This window comes from Engystomops pustulosus, chromosome 1 (genome assembly GCF_040894005.1).
Source record: "Engystomops pustulosus chromosome 1, aEngPut4.maternal, whole genome shotgun sequence".
NCBI classification, from domain to species: Eukaryota; Metazoa; Chordata; class Amphibia; order Anura; family Leptodactylidae; genus Engystomops; species Engystomops pustulosus.
In genome coordinates, this window is record NC_092411.1 from 306,052,888 (window position 1) to 306,066,707 (window position 13,820).

At 44.8% G+C, this 13,820-nt stretch overlaps 1 protein-coding gene across 2 annotated transcripts in view; it reads right to left on the reverse strand.

Annotated features, from left to right (window-relative positions):
- Positions 1-475: 475 nt before the first annotated feature.
- The window catches only part of LOC140085055 (uncharacterized), a 61,591-nt gene continuing 48,246 nt past the window's right edge, over positions 476-13,820 (reverse strand). For both annotated transcript variants that reach the window (XM_072126505.1, XM_072126504.1), the window contains exon 7: positions 476-4,884. In XM_072126505.1, the coding sequence (XP_071982606.1) occupies positions 2,504-4,884 (2,381 nt within the window). In that variant the 3' untranslated portion in view covers positions 476-2,503. The remainder of the gene's footprint in view (positions 4,885-13,820) is intronic.

A 13,820-nucleotide genomic window follows, 5' to 3' on the forward strand; every position in this document is an offset into this window, starting at 1 on the left:
CTGCAAATAACACATCTGCATCTCTGGCTGCAATGGGCATAAAAGGGGACAAACTTATGGTGTGGCCCCCATGTGGCTCCACTGACCTCAACCCCATTGAGAACCTCTGGAGCATCATCAAAAGGAGTGTCTATGATGGCGGGAGGCAGATCACATCTAAGCAACAGCTCTGGAAGGGAATCCTGTCCTCATGCAAAACAATTGAAGCAGAAACCATCCAAAAACTGACAGATTCAATGGACGAGAGAGTTCAGAAGCTCCAACAAGGATCCAATGTGCAAATGTAGCATCACCTAGAAGACATTTTTGACTTGAAAACTGTTTGATTTCACTTTGTAATAACCGTCCGATGCTTATAATGACACAAATGACCATTTTTTTTGTTCTTAATAAAAATGAAAAGGTTGAAAACTCTGCTGTGCATAATAATTAAGAACAAGCATTTTGAGTATTTATTTTTTAAAAATATATATATACTGTTATCATAGGCTGTTTGTTCAAAAACATTTCAATTATACTCGAATAGATGATGACTGGAAAATTACAATGACTGCAATTCATATAGGTGCGAGGGTGGCTCAAAAAGTCCCTGTGTTTGACGACAGAGGGCGTTACTGAGGGAAGTTGGTGTTATCATCGGGTGCCATCTATCAAACGACGGCAAAACAAATTGCAGACTGATTGATTGGTTGGTTTGGATTTGGCCGCCATTTGTATAAGACGTGTTTTCCGTGACTTTCTCTAAGGTGGAAAAAGCGCAGTATCGTTCAGTAATTCGCCTTTTGTTTTTGGATGGGAAAAAATGCGAGGAGATAAACGCAAAGTTGGAGGCTGTTTATGGGGACACTTCGCCATCTATGACGTCAGATATTGGTTCAACGAATTTAAACGTGGGCGATCATCCGTTTTTGATGAGGAGCGACCAGGACACCCGGCAGACGTGGTTACCGAAGAAATCATTCAAAAAGTACATGACATGATACTCACTGATCGACGATCGAAAGTGCGCGAAGTAGCAGAGGCCGTAGGTTCATCGGCTGGAACTGAAATTAATATTTTACATGATAAGTTGGTGATGCAAAATTGTCCGCCCGATGGGTGCCGTGATTGCTCATGGTGGACAACAAGCGAATGAGGCTGTTGACTTCGGAGCTGTTTTTGGAGCAATTTAAACGAGATCCGAAGGAGTTTTTGCGCTGAGTTGTCACTGTTGATGAAACCTGGATTCATCATTACACACCACAAACTAAGCAACAATCAAAACAATGGATTTCTCCCGGTGAATCTGCTCCAAAAAATGCAAGGACGAAAGGTCATGGCGATTTTTTGGGATGCGAACGGTGTCATCCTCATGTATTTTTTAGAAAAAGGATGAACGATCACTGGACAATACTACAGCGACAGCTGTTGGACAGCTTCAACAAAAAATTGAAGGAGACACGGCCGCATTTGTCGAAAAAGAGGGTTTCACCACGATAACGCACCAGCACATTCATCCTGAGTTGTCGTCGCCAAACTGCATGAATTGCGCTGCACCCCCGTATTCACCCAGTCTGGCACCTTGCCACTGCCGCTCCCCTATATTTACCCAATCCGGCTCCCTGCCACTGCCGCTCCCCTATATTTACCCAATCCGGCTCCCTGTGACTGCCGCACCCCCGTATTCACCCGATCTGGCTCCCTGCGACTGTCGCACCCCCGTATTCACCCAATCTGGCTCCCTGCGACTGCCGCACCCCCGTATTCACCCAATCTGGCTCCCTGCGACTGCCGCACCCCCGTATTCACCCAATCTGGCTCCCTGCGACTGCCGCACCCCCGTATTCACCCAATCTGGCTCCCTGTGACTGCCGCTCCCCCCGTATTCACCCAATCTGGCTCCCTGTGACTGCCGCTCCCCCCGTATTCACCCAATCTGGCTCCCTGCCACTGCCGCTCCCCTATATTTACCCAATCCGGCTCCCTGCGACTGCCGCACCCCCGTATTCACCCGACCTGGCTCCCTGTGACTGCCGCTCCCCCCGTATTCACCCAATCTGGCTCCCTGCGACTGCCGCACCCCCTGTTTTCACCCGATCTGGCTCCCTGCCACTGCCGCTCCCCCCGTATTCACCCGACCTGGCTCTCTGCGAACATGAAGAAATGGCTTTTGGGAAAAAAAATTAGCTCAAACGAGGAAGTCATTGCCGAGACAGAGGCGTATTCTGGAGAGTTCGACAAATCCTATTTTTGGAAGGGTCAAAAATTTAGCAGGAATGTTGGGAGAAGTGAATCTTTCTAAAAGGGGAATGTTGAAAAATAAAAAGTTTTGAAAAAATGGTGTCTTCATTTCCTTTCTGCCATCTTGATGATGTCAAAGACCATTCTGTAACATTTGGCGATACTTCCACTTGTTTGAGAGCCGATTTTGCACTCTCTTTGTTTTGCACCTTTTTGTTTGTGCTCTGTTCTGGTTTGTAAAATCGGAATAAACTTTAGTGTGAAAAAACCACACAACACATTTTTATAATATAATTGGCTTCTCCTCTGTGTGAATCTTCTGGTGTCTCTCGAGATGACCTAGAAGCATGAAGCGTTCCCCACACTCCGGACACGATAATGTCTTCTCTACTGTGTGGCTTCTTAGATGTTCCACAAGTAAGTCTTTATTCATGAAGGATTTTCCACAATCCAGGCATGAAAATGGCTTCGCTCCCGTGTGAATTCTCTGATGTAGGAGAAGACCAGATTTCTGTCTAAAAGATTTCCCACATTCTAAGCATGAAAATGGCTTCTCCTCTGTGTGAATTCTCTGATGTAGGAGAAGACCAGATTTCTGTCTAAAACACTTGCCACATTCCATACATGAAAATGGCTTCTTCTCCAAGCTACTTCGAAAAGGTTCCACAAAACTGGATTCATTGCTAGAACCTTTTGCTCCAGGATATGAATGGGGATGCTCCCCTGTGTGAGTTCTTAGATGTTTAACAAGACCTGATTTCTGGATAAAACATTTCCCACATTCTGAACAAGGATATGGCTTCTCCCCTGTGTGAATTCTCAGATGTTTGATAAGGCTTGATTTGTTAATAAAACATTTCCCACATTCTGAGCATGAATACGGCTTCTCACCTGTGTGAGTTCTCTGGTGTTTGACAAGATATGATTTATAGATAAAACATTTTCCACATTCTGAACATGAATATGGTTTCTCTCCTGTGTGAATTCTTTCATGAGTCAAAAGGTGAGTTTTCTTTTGAAAACATTTTCTACATACAGAGCATGCATATGGCTTCTCCCCTGTGTGAGTTCTCTGATGCTCAACAAGCTTTGATTTGTTTATAAAACATTTCCCACATTCTGAACATGAATATGGTTTCTCTCCTGTGTGAATTCTCTCATGACTTGAAATGTGACTTTTCATTTGAAAACATTTTCCACCTATTGAGCATGAAAATGACTTCACTCCTGTGTGACTTTTTTGATGCAATACAAGATATGATTTCCGAGGAAAACATTTCCCACATACGGAGCACGTGAACGGCTTCTCCCCCGTGTGAGTTCTCTGATGTATGACAAGGTGCGATTTCCAGAGAAAACATTTCCCACATTCTGAGCATGAAAATGACTTTTCTCTTGTGTGATTTCTCTGATGTATAACAAGTTGATGTCTTTCATGAAAGCTTTTCCCACATTCTGTACATGAAAATGGCTTCTCCTCTGTGTGACTTCTCTGATGTATAAAAAGTTTATACTTTTGATGAAAACATTTTCCACATTCTGGGCATGAAAATGGCTTCTCCCCCGTGTGGCCTCGGTGATGTATGACAAGTTTATGTTTTGCATGAAAACATTTCCCACATTCTGTGCATGCAAATGGCTTCTCCCCTGTGTGAATTCTCTGATGTAGGACAAGATGTGATTTCCGGGCAAAACATCTCCCACATTCTGAACATGTAAATGGCTTCTCTCCCGTGTGGCTTCTCTGATGTCTAACGAGATCTGATTTCAAGGTAAAACATTTTCCACATTCTGAACAAGAAAATGGCTTCTCCCCTGTGTGAGTTCTCTGATGCTTAACAAGCCCAGATTTGGAAATAAAACATTTTCCACATTCTGAACAAGAATATGGCTTCTCCCCTGTGTGAATTCTCTGGTGTTTAACAAGCTCTGATTTGAAGGTAAAATGTTTTGCACATTCTGAACATGTAAATGGCTTCTCCCCTGTGTGGCTTCTCTGATGTCTAACGAGTTCAGATTTTTGGAGAAAACATTTCCCACATTCCGAACACGAATACGGCTTCTCCCCTGTGTGAATTCTCTCATGAAGTGAACAGTTACTTTTCTTTCTAAAACATTTCCCACATTCTGAACATGCAAATGGCTTCTCCCCTGTGTGAGTTCTCTCATGTATTACAAGCTCCGACTTATAGGTAAAACCTTTCCCACATTCTGAGCACGTATACGGCTTCTCCCCTGTGTGAGTTCTCTGATGTGTAAGCAGATCTGATTTGTAAGTAAAACCTTTCCCACATTCTGAGCATGCAAATGACTTCTCCCCTGTGTGAGTTCTCTGATGTATGACAAGGTGGGATTTATAAGTAAAGCATTTCCCACATTCTGAGCATGTGAACGGCTTCTCTACTGTGTGAGTTCTCTGATGTATAACAAGCTCTGACTTATAGATAAAGACTTTCCCACATTCTGAGCATGTACACGGCTTCTCTCCTGTGTGAGTTCTCGTGTGTTTGGAGTTTTTACATCCCCCTCTACAATGTTCCCCACACTTAGTACATGGAGACGTTCTCTCCTGTCCCTTTCTTCCAATCCATAGCTGATTATCTTCTACTTTATGACCGGGAAGTGGAAGGAGTTGTCTGCCGGAGCCTCGGATCTGGCCGTTACCTGGAAAAGAAAGAAAACGAGTCCCAGAAATTCTATAGACATATAAGGAGACATATATCCATGTATCATAACTGACTGTGTATCACTGCTAGCGCTGCCTCTACATGGCGCCAATGATGAGGAAGGACCCCATAGTGATGATGAGTAGGACACAAGATGCAGATGAACCTGATGGTAAATTATTTTTGGGGGAGAGAAAGGAAACCAAATGGTTATTGGGTTCATTACAGGAAAGGGAATTTCGAGGAGGGGAGGTAACCTGATCGGGATGGGGGGAGGGGGATTCTCTTTGCAGGTTAGAATTTTGACCTGGAATATCAGAGGTTTAGGAGACTACATTGAGCGCAGGGGGTTAGTCGGTGTCGGGCTGGTATGCCAAGGGCCCACTGGTAAAATTCACTCTTGGGGCCATTAATCACATGGCTGCATGTACAGTTTGTTACACCTTCTATCCATAAAATTGAGGATACTCTGTCCAGCACTAATGCAGGGGGCCACCTCTCTCCAGGACCCTTCACCCGAGAACATTTCCACTTTTACTTCACAGAAGAGGCTGGTTAGTTACTTGTCTGCAGGACACTTTCCTTTCCCTTTGTACTTCATTATTGGAGCAGAACATCTGCCCAGTTATTATTCGGGGCGACTGATAAGCAATTGTAACAAGACGGATCTTTTTGTTTCACCAACAGAACTTTTTTATATTAAAGGCAAAGAAAAATCAAAGCCGTACATTTTCCATTTTTTAAAGGAAAAAGAAACACAATGCACACACACATTGGCATCTCCACGGAGATGGGGAGTCCAAAGACTTGCAAAGAAATGCTCTCCTGACCCAGCCGAGAGGGCCCCATGTGCCCCACCCCGATCCCTGGTTTGTCACTCCTACACCTGTGAAAAGGCAGAACATTGAAGACCCCGGAGCTTGTGCCATTCTATTGGGGATCCTCTTCTACAAGACTGTGATCTCAGTTGTCCCCCGACAGTCTGCACCTCCTATCAAGTCAGCAAACAATGCTCCAGACCATAATCCCAGTGTTGCCAAACAGCAACCCAATATTGCTTCGAATATTTTTATGGCTTTCCTCTTTAAATAGACCTGATATGCGAGGCTAATAATGTTATTCATCTGGTTTTTATATTACATATACATTATATCTTTATCTCCTGGTACAGGGCTCTTTGGATTCTTAGACTAACTGGGTTGCTTATTTCCAAGCAAGGCATAATACCCAGAATACAGGTGTCCACACGAATCCCACGAATCTGAAATTCACCAGACACTAGGGTTACCACCCCTTTAAATAATTGCCCCACTACATGCCCAGAGCGTATGCAGCAGGGTGGCTTTATCATTGTCAGCGAGGGCATTGAGACGTTGATGTCCTGTCTGCTCTATAGATAAGGAACAAATGACTTAACCTTTGGCTCTCGCTAGGGGACAGTTTCAGGTCTTACAGATCATTTCACTGGTCATCTGGAATGGAGACCATGTCCTCTTCCCATTTGTGTCAGAAGGGAAACTGGAATTTGTCTAAATATTTCACCAAAAGAAAGATGTACAGGAACAAGATTCTCCCGATGTCTCTTCTCTTTTGGCAATGTACGTTGACAGAATATTGTTGTCTATTGCAATGGTTCCCCACCCCAAATTGGGCTGTGCCACAAGCACAAATACTGATAGAAGAACCAGTCCTCAAGTCAAATTCATTGTTAATGTTTTCAAGTGTCGCTCCTGTATAACTTGAGCTATAGTAACTACACCTTTTTGTTCCAGCTGGAATAGTTCTGCTAGGTTAGGATTGTGCCACAGGGGCCTGTATTCTGTTACTGGGCCCAGTCTCGTAAGGTCCTTTAAATAAGGCCCAAATACTGGACAGCAATGTAAGGGTAGGTAGTGTGATGGAGCTCGTCAAGCCCAGCTTCTAAGGCATGCAGGAGAGCAGGATACACCGACCAGTGGCCAACCAATCTACATACAATCTTTTCCCCCACCCCTTAAGATGTTGTAACTGGGATGAAATAAAATATAGCCAGGGGTTAGGGAGTGTTAATCTCCCCGCGCACCAGTTCCTTTGTCGGTACTAGTATTTTTTGGGGGCCGCACCTTTTTTCGACACTAGAAATCGGAAAAGACCAAGTGCCTTGTGGAAGTTTATCTTAGGAACCCATATTGGGGAAAATTGGCCAAGTGGCACCAAGATGTCTGACAGATACTCTTTTGGTGTTGCCGAGACTTGGACACTCAGGGACTTAAGCTTACAAATGATCTGAAGTTTTGCTAACGCTAAAACCAAAATTACGGCCTCTTGTATGATGCTGACTATCTCCCCCAGGCACTTTTTCATTGGGAAGGGAGGCCAGTGCTGTCTCCAATTCTTCCAATGTTAAGGAAGTGCAGGTCATTACACTATGACGCTAGGCTAGGAGGTGTGTAGCTTCTTATAAAATCCATACATAATATCCTATATGCCCTCATCTTGCACAGAGTTATTGCATATATAGGTATATATATCTCAACAGACCCATACGGGAGAAGAGAGTACGTTCATAGGGAAAGCGATGCATGCGCGAGGGAGCCATGGGAGCTGGAATATCACGAGTATTGTTTACCTTGGGGGTGACACAGGCACCAGATGTAGCACCAGCCTACCTTGTCCAGGAGTCTAGCCATACTAGTATTGTGGTGCTAGGGTACTACCCCTCTGGTGCAAAATTTGTCCAATTCTGGCCACAGATAACTATTATAATCCCCCACAGAGACGACCGGGACCTGGGGAGACGCTGATACAAACGTCAACACCTTCAGCATGACTTTGCAGTTAAAAGGTGGAGGCACATCGATTGCTGCAATAATAAATAATACCTTAAAGACACAAGAAGCAGCCAACAAATCTCGCAGACCTTCTCAGTCCTTCAAAGTGGAGTTGAGGTCTGGCTTTCCACTAAGAATCTGCAACTTTATTTACCTTAAGTAAAACCGGGCCAAAAATGTGTCGGTCATTTCAGGATTATTGGACAAGCTAACTCTGTAGCCATCTGTCTTAAACTCCCAAAAACATTGAGGGTGCCTCCAGTTTTTCATGTATAATATCTGTTGTTCCTAATCCTTTTCCAGGGCATCGGCTGCCCCCCCCCCCTCCTGACCCTATTGTAGTGGGCCGACAGGGACATTACATTGTTGGAAAGATCCTGGACTTTTCAGAAATCCAAAACAATATCCAATTAAGTGGCAAGGATATGGACCTGAAAATAATTCTTGGGAAACGGTTAACAACACTTGTCCCCCCCAACTAATAAAGGAATTCCACCAAAGATAAACCAAGTCAATCAGCGTCCAGAGGCAGAAAGGAGGAAATGATGTCAGAATCTGCAGAATCTGATGTACTTTTATTATGGACTAGTGGCTGCTGTTTCCCTGTCGTCTTGGGCTGCACTTCTGCTCCTCACCACTGGAGGCTGCAGTATTTGCCCTTCACCCAAGTTGCTGGATTGAATGCATTATGGGGGCCAACTTGTTTCCTGTTTGGGGGCCATCTTGTTTCCTGTTTGGGGCCATCTTGTTTCCTGCTTGGGCCTATAAGAAAACCATGAGGCAATCCTAACATTTCTTGGGTATTGTGACTTTTTCCAGTCTCCTGCTCCCTGAAACGTCTCACCCAGACTGTTCCTACCTACATGTATTATACCTGATCTACTCCAGTACCTGCACCACTGTTACTCAGTCCATACTTGTGCCTGGCTCCCTCCATCTGGCTACTGGATTCCAGACGTGTTCACCAGCATCGTAACAACTACATCCCCCCTAAGAAACAAAACACTTGTCTTGCTCATAGACCCACTGGCTGCTTTAGATACATATCCTGCACATACATCAACACACGTACACACTGCCACAGCAATAACCTGGGCCGAAATGTTGTCATCAGGGCTTTATAAGCTGATGGAGTGATTTACAAGGCGACCTACATCTGTGGGGCAGAATATGTGGGCAAGACAATACAGGGATTCCGACGTCGATAGGAGAACATCTGAGGAATATACAAAACTCACAGGACACCCCCATCGCCAACATGTCCATACTTTTCATCAAGGACAATCTTCTGTCCTCAAGTTCATGGGTATAGATGTGGCACCACCTCTCCCGGCGGGGGGAGAGGGGACTGGGACACAAAGGGGCTACAGTGAGAAGCCAAATGGATATATTCTTATAATTGTATGCATGGTTTAGAGCCACTACCGAACAGAAATCTTCTATGTGGTAATGAGGCACCACTTGTTATCCAGCCCATATGTAGCCTGAATAGATATTATGTTCCCTCTCTCATTTCCTTCATGGTGTAATGATCCTAAATCACGTAATAGCCACTAACTTGCTGCTTTGTAGGTGTAATAATAACAGTTGTCCCTACACTGGACTGTTTACCATGCATTTAAACTGATGCCAAGAGCACTGCTGAGTTAACCGGGAGAGGCCGTGTCCTGCTGCCAAGGCACAACTCTACTTTGCACTCCGCGTCCACACTAGAAGGATATAGTGACTACTTCCTGGAGGTGTGCCCTTCTTCCTGGGGTGGGGTTAGTACACATGGAAAGCGGCCACCTGCTACTAGTGTGAACACTGCCCTGCAGCGAGCAGCCCGAGGGAGGTGGCACTTCTCTCCTCTACCTCCTGCCACAGCTCTTATGCGTCAAGTACCAGTTTCATAAGACTCCATTAAAAGTTACAACGTGCAAGGGAGGAGCGAACTCTATAGGCGAAAGCTCCGTCCCTCCACTGAATATCCCTGGACTACCCTAGAGGACTGACCGGTATGATCCAGCCTTTATGTCTGATATAATGGGATTGTATGTGTGACTGATCTACAGGCAGGAGGCTATTCCCGTCGTCCAGATGATGCTGCCATTTGTATTTGTGCAGTGTTTTTTTGCTTTCTATGTGTATGTATAATAATTTATCTTTTTAAAAATGATTAAAGAATTTTTACTGCGCTTTTCTGCTGTTCTCTAATGAATTTAGTGCAGATCCATCTGAATGCTCTCTTTGTGTGGTTTTAATGACCACATTTACTAAAATGTTTGCACCAGGGATCACATCACTTGGCTATCTCCTATGGCCTAAAAAAAGCTCCAAATCCCTTATGTCATGTCACAGTCACAGTGGAAGTGGTCTCTAATCACCCCGGATGGCCCCTTCACCTTAATTACTGGTAATCCATCATGGGAATGTCTATGGGTTTCTTGGAGGGATTCATCAATGACCCCCGGCAACTTTCCACTTCATGACTACCCCCACGGACTTACGCAACCTGGAGGCTCTTCAGGCTGGTCAGTCTAGCTCCCCCAAGGTAAGTGGGAATACCAACATCTCACTCATTTCTACAAAGTTTCTCAATCTACTCTGAATATCCACAGTAACCTTTCTGATTTTGAAGAGCAATGCCTTAACTCCCCTCCCACGAAGGGTGACATATCACAGATTTATGATATTCTTATTGACATTACCACTTCCACCATTTGCTTGGAGTTGGGAGCTTGAGCTGGGAAAGTCCTGTAGGGCACAGGAAACCAATTATAAGGTGCTGTCTCGATGGTATAGAGTTCCGGCAAAACTCCATGCCCCCTTTCCCTCCTTTTCAGACCAGTGTTGGCGTTGTTCCCAAGACAGGGGCACAATGCTACATATCTGGTGGGGCTTCCCCCGGGATCAGCTGTTTTTGGGACACAGTCCTTGCTCTCACACAATAAATATTGGATGTATAACTGGATAATTATCCAGCTATTGCCTTCCCCTCTCTTTTCCCGTTTCCGCTTAGGAAACCATTGCGCCACCTACGGGTTGCTGTGAGGTCAGTTGTCCCGAGGCGGTGGGAATCGGCGCTGACCCCCTCTTTTGACAAGTGGTTTGCAGAGGTCTCCCGCATTTAGATGCTGGAGAAGCTGACAGCTGAGCTGGGTGGCTCATTTGCTGCCTACCAAGAGTGCTGGATTCTCTTCCAGCAGTTCCCTGCGTTTAAATCAGCAACATGAGTGTCCCTCTTGCCCGACTGGTGCACATAATGGACGAAGTCACTATCCTGTTCACCTTCTTTTCTTACCCATTGTATCCTGTCCTAGTCATGTCCTTTTATTCTGTTGTATATACATTCTCTGAACCCCCACGTGGTCCCATCACCCCCTTATCTGCTATCTCCTATTTTCCATGGAAATATATCCCTATATACATCCCTATCCCTATATACATCTTAAAGGTTAATCTCTGGGCTTTCCTTCTGAAAGGGTATAGTTTCCACCAATGCCCTTCCACCAATATTGATGAGCTGTCACTTAAAGGGAGAGGATATCCGATGCCCCTCATTAAACAACATAGAGATAGGACCATAAACCTTAAGAGATCTGAGTTACTCCAATGTAGTCTGAGAAATAATCTCCAAGTGTATTCCCATAGGTAGCATTATTTTAAAATTTGCCACCTCTGGGGGCGTGGCTAGCTGGCGGGTTAGGACGCACGATCTTAGGCTCTGCTAAGGCCCAGGTAGGCTCAGGGAGGCCAGACACAGTGACAGAAGCCCCCGCATAGCGCAGCCATGCCACAGGGGTGGACATGGCGGCCCGCTAGAAGCAGAGAGACCTTCTAACTACTCAGAGAGAGGACACATAGCTTATAGCCACCACATCTCCTCCTCTCCAGGTTTACAAGCCGTAATAGGGGCGCTCAAGATGAGTCCCCTTCGTGTCATCTCCCAAGAACGCGTGTCATCTCCCAAGGGGCCTTATTTTCTTCAAGGGTTCGGTGCTAATGCACGACCATTAGTTTTATCAGTTCCCACGTAGGGTTGGCAATAGTGTCAGAGGGAGGAAAGGGAAAAAAAAATTTGGCAATAAAAAAAGTTGGCAATAGTGTTGCTTGGTGTATTGCACCTCAGTGTAGATTAGTATTATAGTTGTTGGTAGACCTGGTAGACCTCCCATTCATACGGGGAGCCTAGTATACGGACTGATTTTTCTTTCTTGTTGGAAGTTGTAGTGTGTGGCTTCCCCTTGTCTGTTTTTTCTGTCTTGTTCTGTTTTTTTCTCAGTTCAAGTCCTGTCCTTGTCTACCTTATCTTTTTTTTATATCAAAGAGACTCCACTGTTAATTTGCCTCATTTAATGCTAGGGGCTTAATCAGCCCAAGGAAAAGAGGACAAATTTTATACGGGTTCCATAAAAAACATGTACAAATAGCCATGTTCCAAGAAACCCATTTTAAGGCTTCTTGTGTGCCCAGGTCAGAAGTCCAAGGGAGTCTCCGTGGCATTTCACTCTTCCTTCTCCCCGCAGGTCTTGGACTCCAGGGTAGATCCGGAGGGTAGATTCCTCTTTCTTAAGATCTCTATTGCAGGTTCTATATATACTTTGGCTAACGTTTTATTTCCCTAATTCAGGGCAGATTGTATACAGTATCCGACTATTGGAGGACCTGATAGACTTTGCTGGAGGTTTGGACATCATATTAGGAGGAGACATGAATGTACCACTTTATTCGATCTTGACACTTCTGAAGGTAGGTCCTTAATCTCATATGCAGCCAGCCATAGATTAAGGCAAGAGATAGCTAAATTAAATCTAGTTGATCTCTGGAGGATACTGCATCCAGCACAAAGGGATTATACTCTAATTTATGGTCCGACCACGCGCGTGTGTTGGGTGTTGTTTGGCCTTATTCCCACAAGAGGAAGACATTTTCCTGGCGGCTTAACGATCATTTATTAAAAGACGCCCTCTGCCTCACTGAGATTAAAAATGCCATAGGGGATTTAAAGTCGGCATTTGCATTGACCACTTTAATGCCCCAAACATGTGAACGGGACTAAAATGCGACCTGCGTAGAATATTTATGTGTCTCGGGGCCAGGCTCAAGAGGCAAAATGCCCTTAAACTTAAAAACCTATTATCCACTTTGAACTCTCTTGAATCTGCAAGCAAACGTCAAAGGACTGATGTATTGAGAGCAGAACTGTTCTCTGTTAGACAACAAATTTTGCAAATCTTAGATCAGGAAACCTTATGTGCTAGGGATCGTTTACACTATGGCTTCTTTGAATATGGCAATAAATTTGGGAAATGGCTCTCTAGGGCCCTTCATCCTAGGCTCCTCTCCTCACGGGTCATGCCTATCAATTCCCCCTCCGAAGGTGCACTACACAACCCATCTGAAATCCTTGAGGAATTCAGGGAATTGTACGAATCTCTCTATAATATACCAACGCTCATAGACGCAGACAAGAGGGAGGCCATAGCTACATACTTGTCCAAGTATGCCCCCAAGCGCTTCTCACAGACACTAGCTCAGGGCTTGGAGTACGACTTTTCACCGGAGGAACTCGCACAGGTGATTAAAGAGCTGAAAGTGGGCAAAAGTCTGGGCCGTGATGGCTTCTCTCCACGTTTCTATAAAATGATGAGAGGGGATGTCATAGAGCCCCTCTTAGCCTCCTATAACGCAATAGCGAAAGGGGCCACATTTCCTAATCAATCATTAACATAGCACACATGTCTGTGATTCCAAAACCCGGGAAAGATACCACCCAATGCACCAATTTCAAACCCATTTCACTGATAAATATAGACATAAAAATTTACTAGTTGCTAGCGCAGCGTCTACAAACCTTAATTTCTAGTAGGAGGATTTGTCCTGTGCAGGGAGGCTAGAGACAACACAATTAAAACAGTGTCTCTGATGCATGCTGCTCGGCAAAAGATCCCTTTGGGTTTGCTTTCTGTCGATGACGAAAAGGAATTTGTCAGAGTGAGCTGGGCTTTCATGGAAAAGACACTACAGCAGATGCCTTGGTCCACACATGCTAGCACGCACTATGGCCCTATACCAACATCCGACTGCAATGCAGTAACCCTAACCTTACTGCTTCATTTGCTATAAGCAAACTCATCAGGGG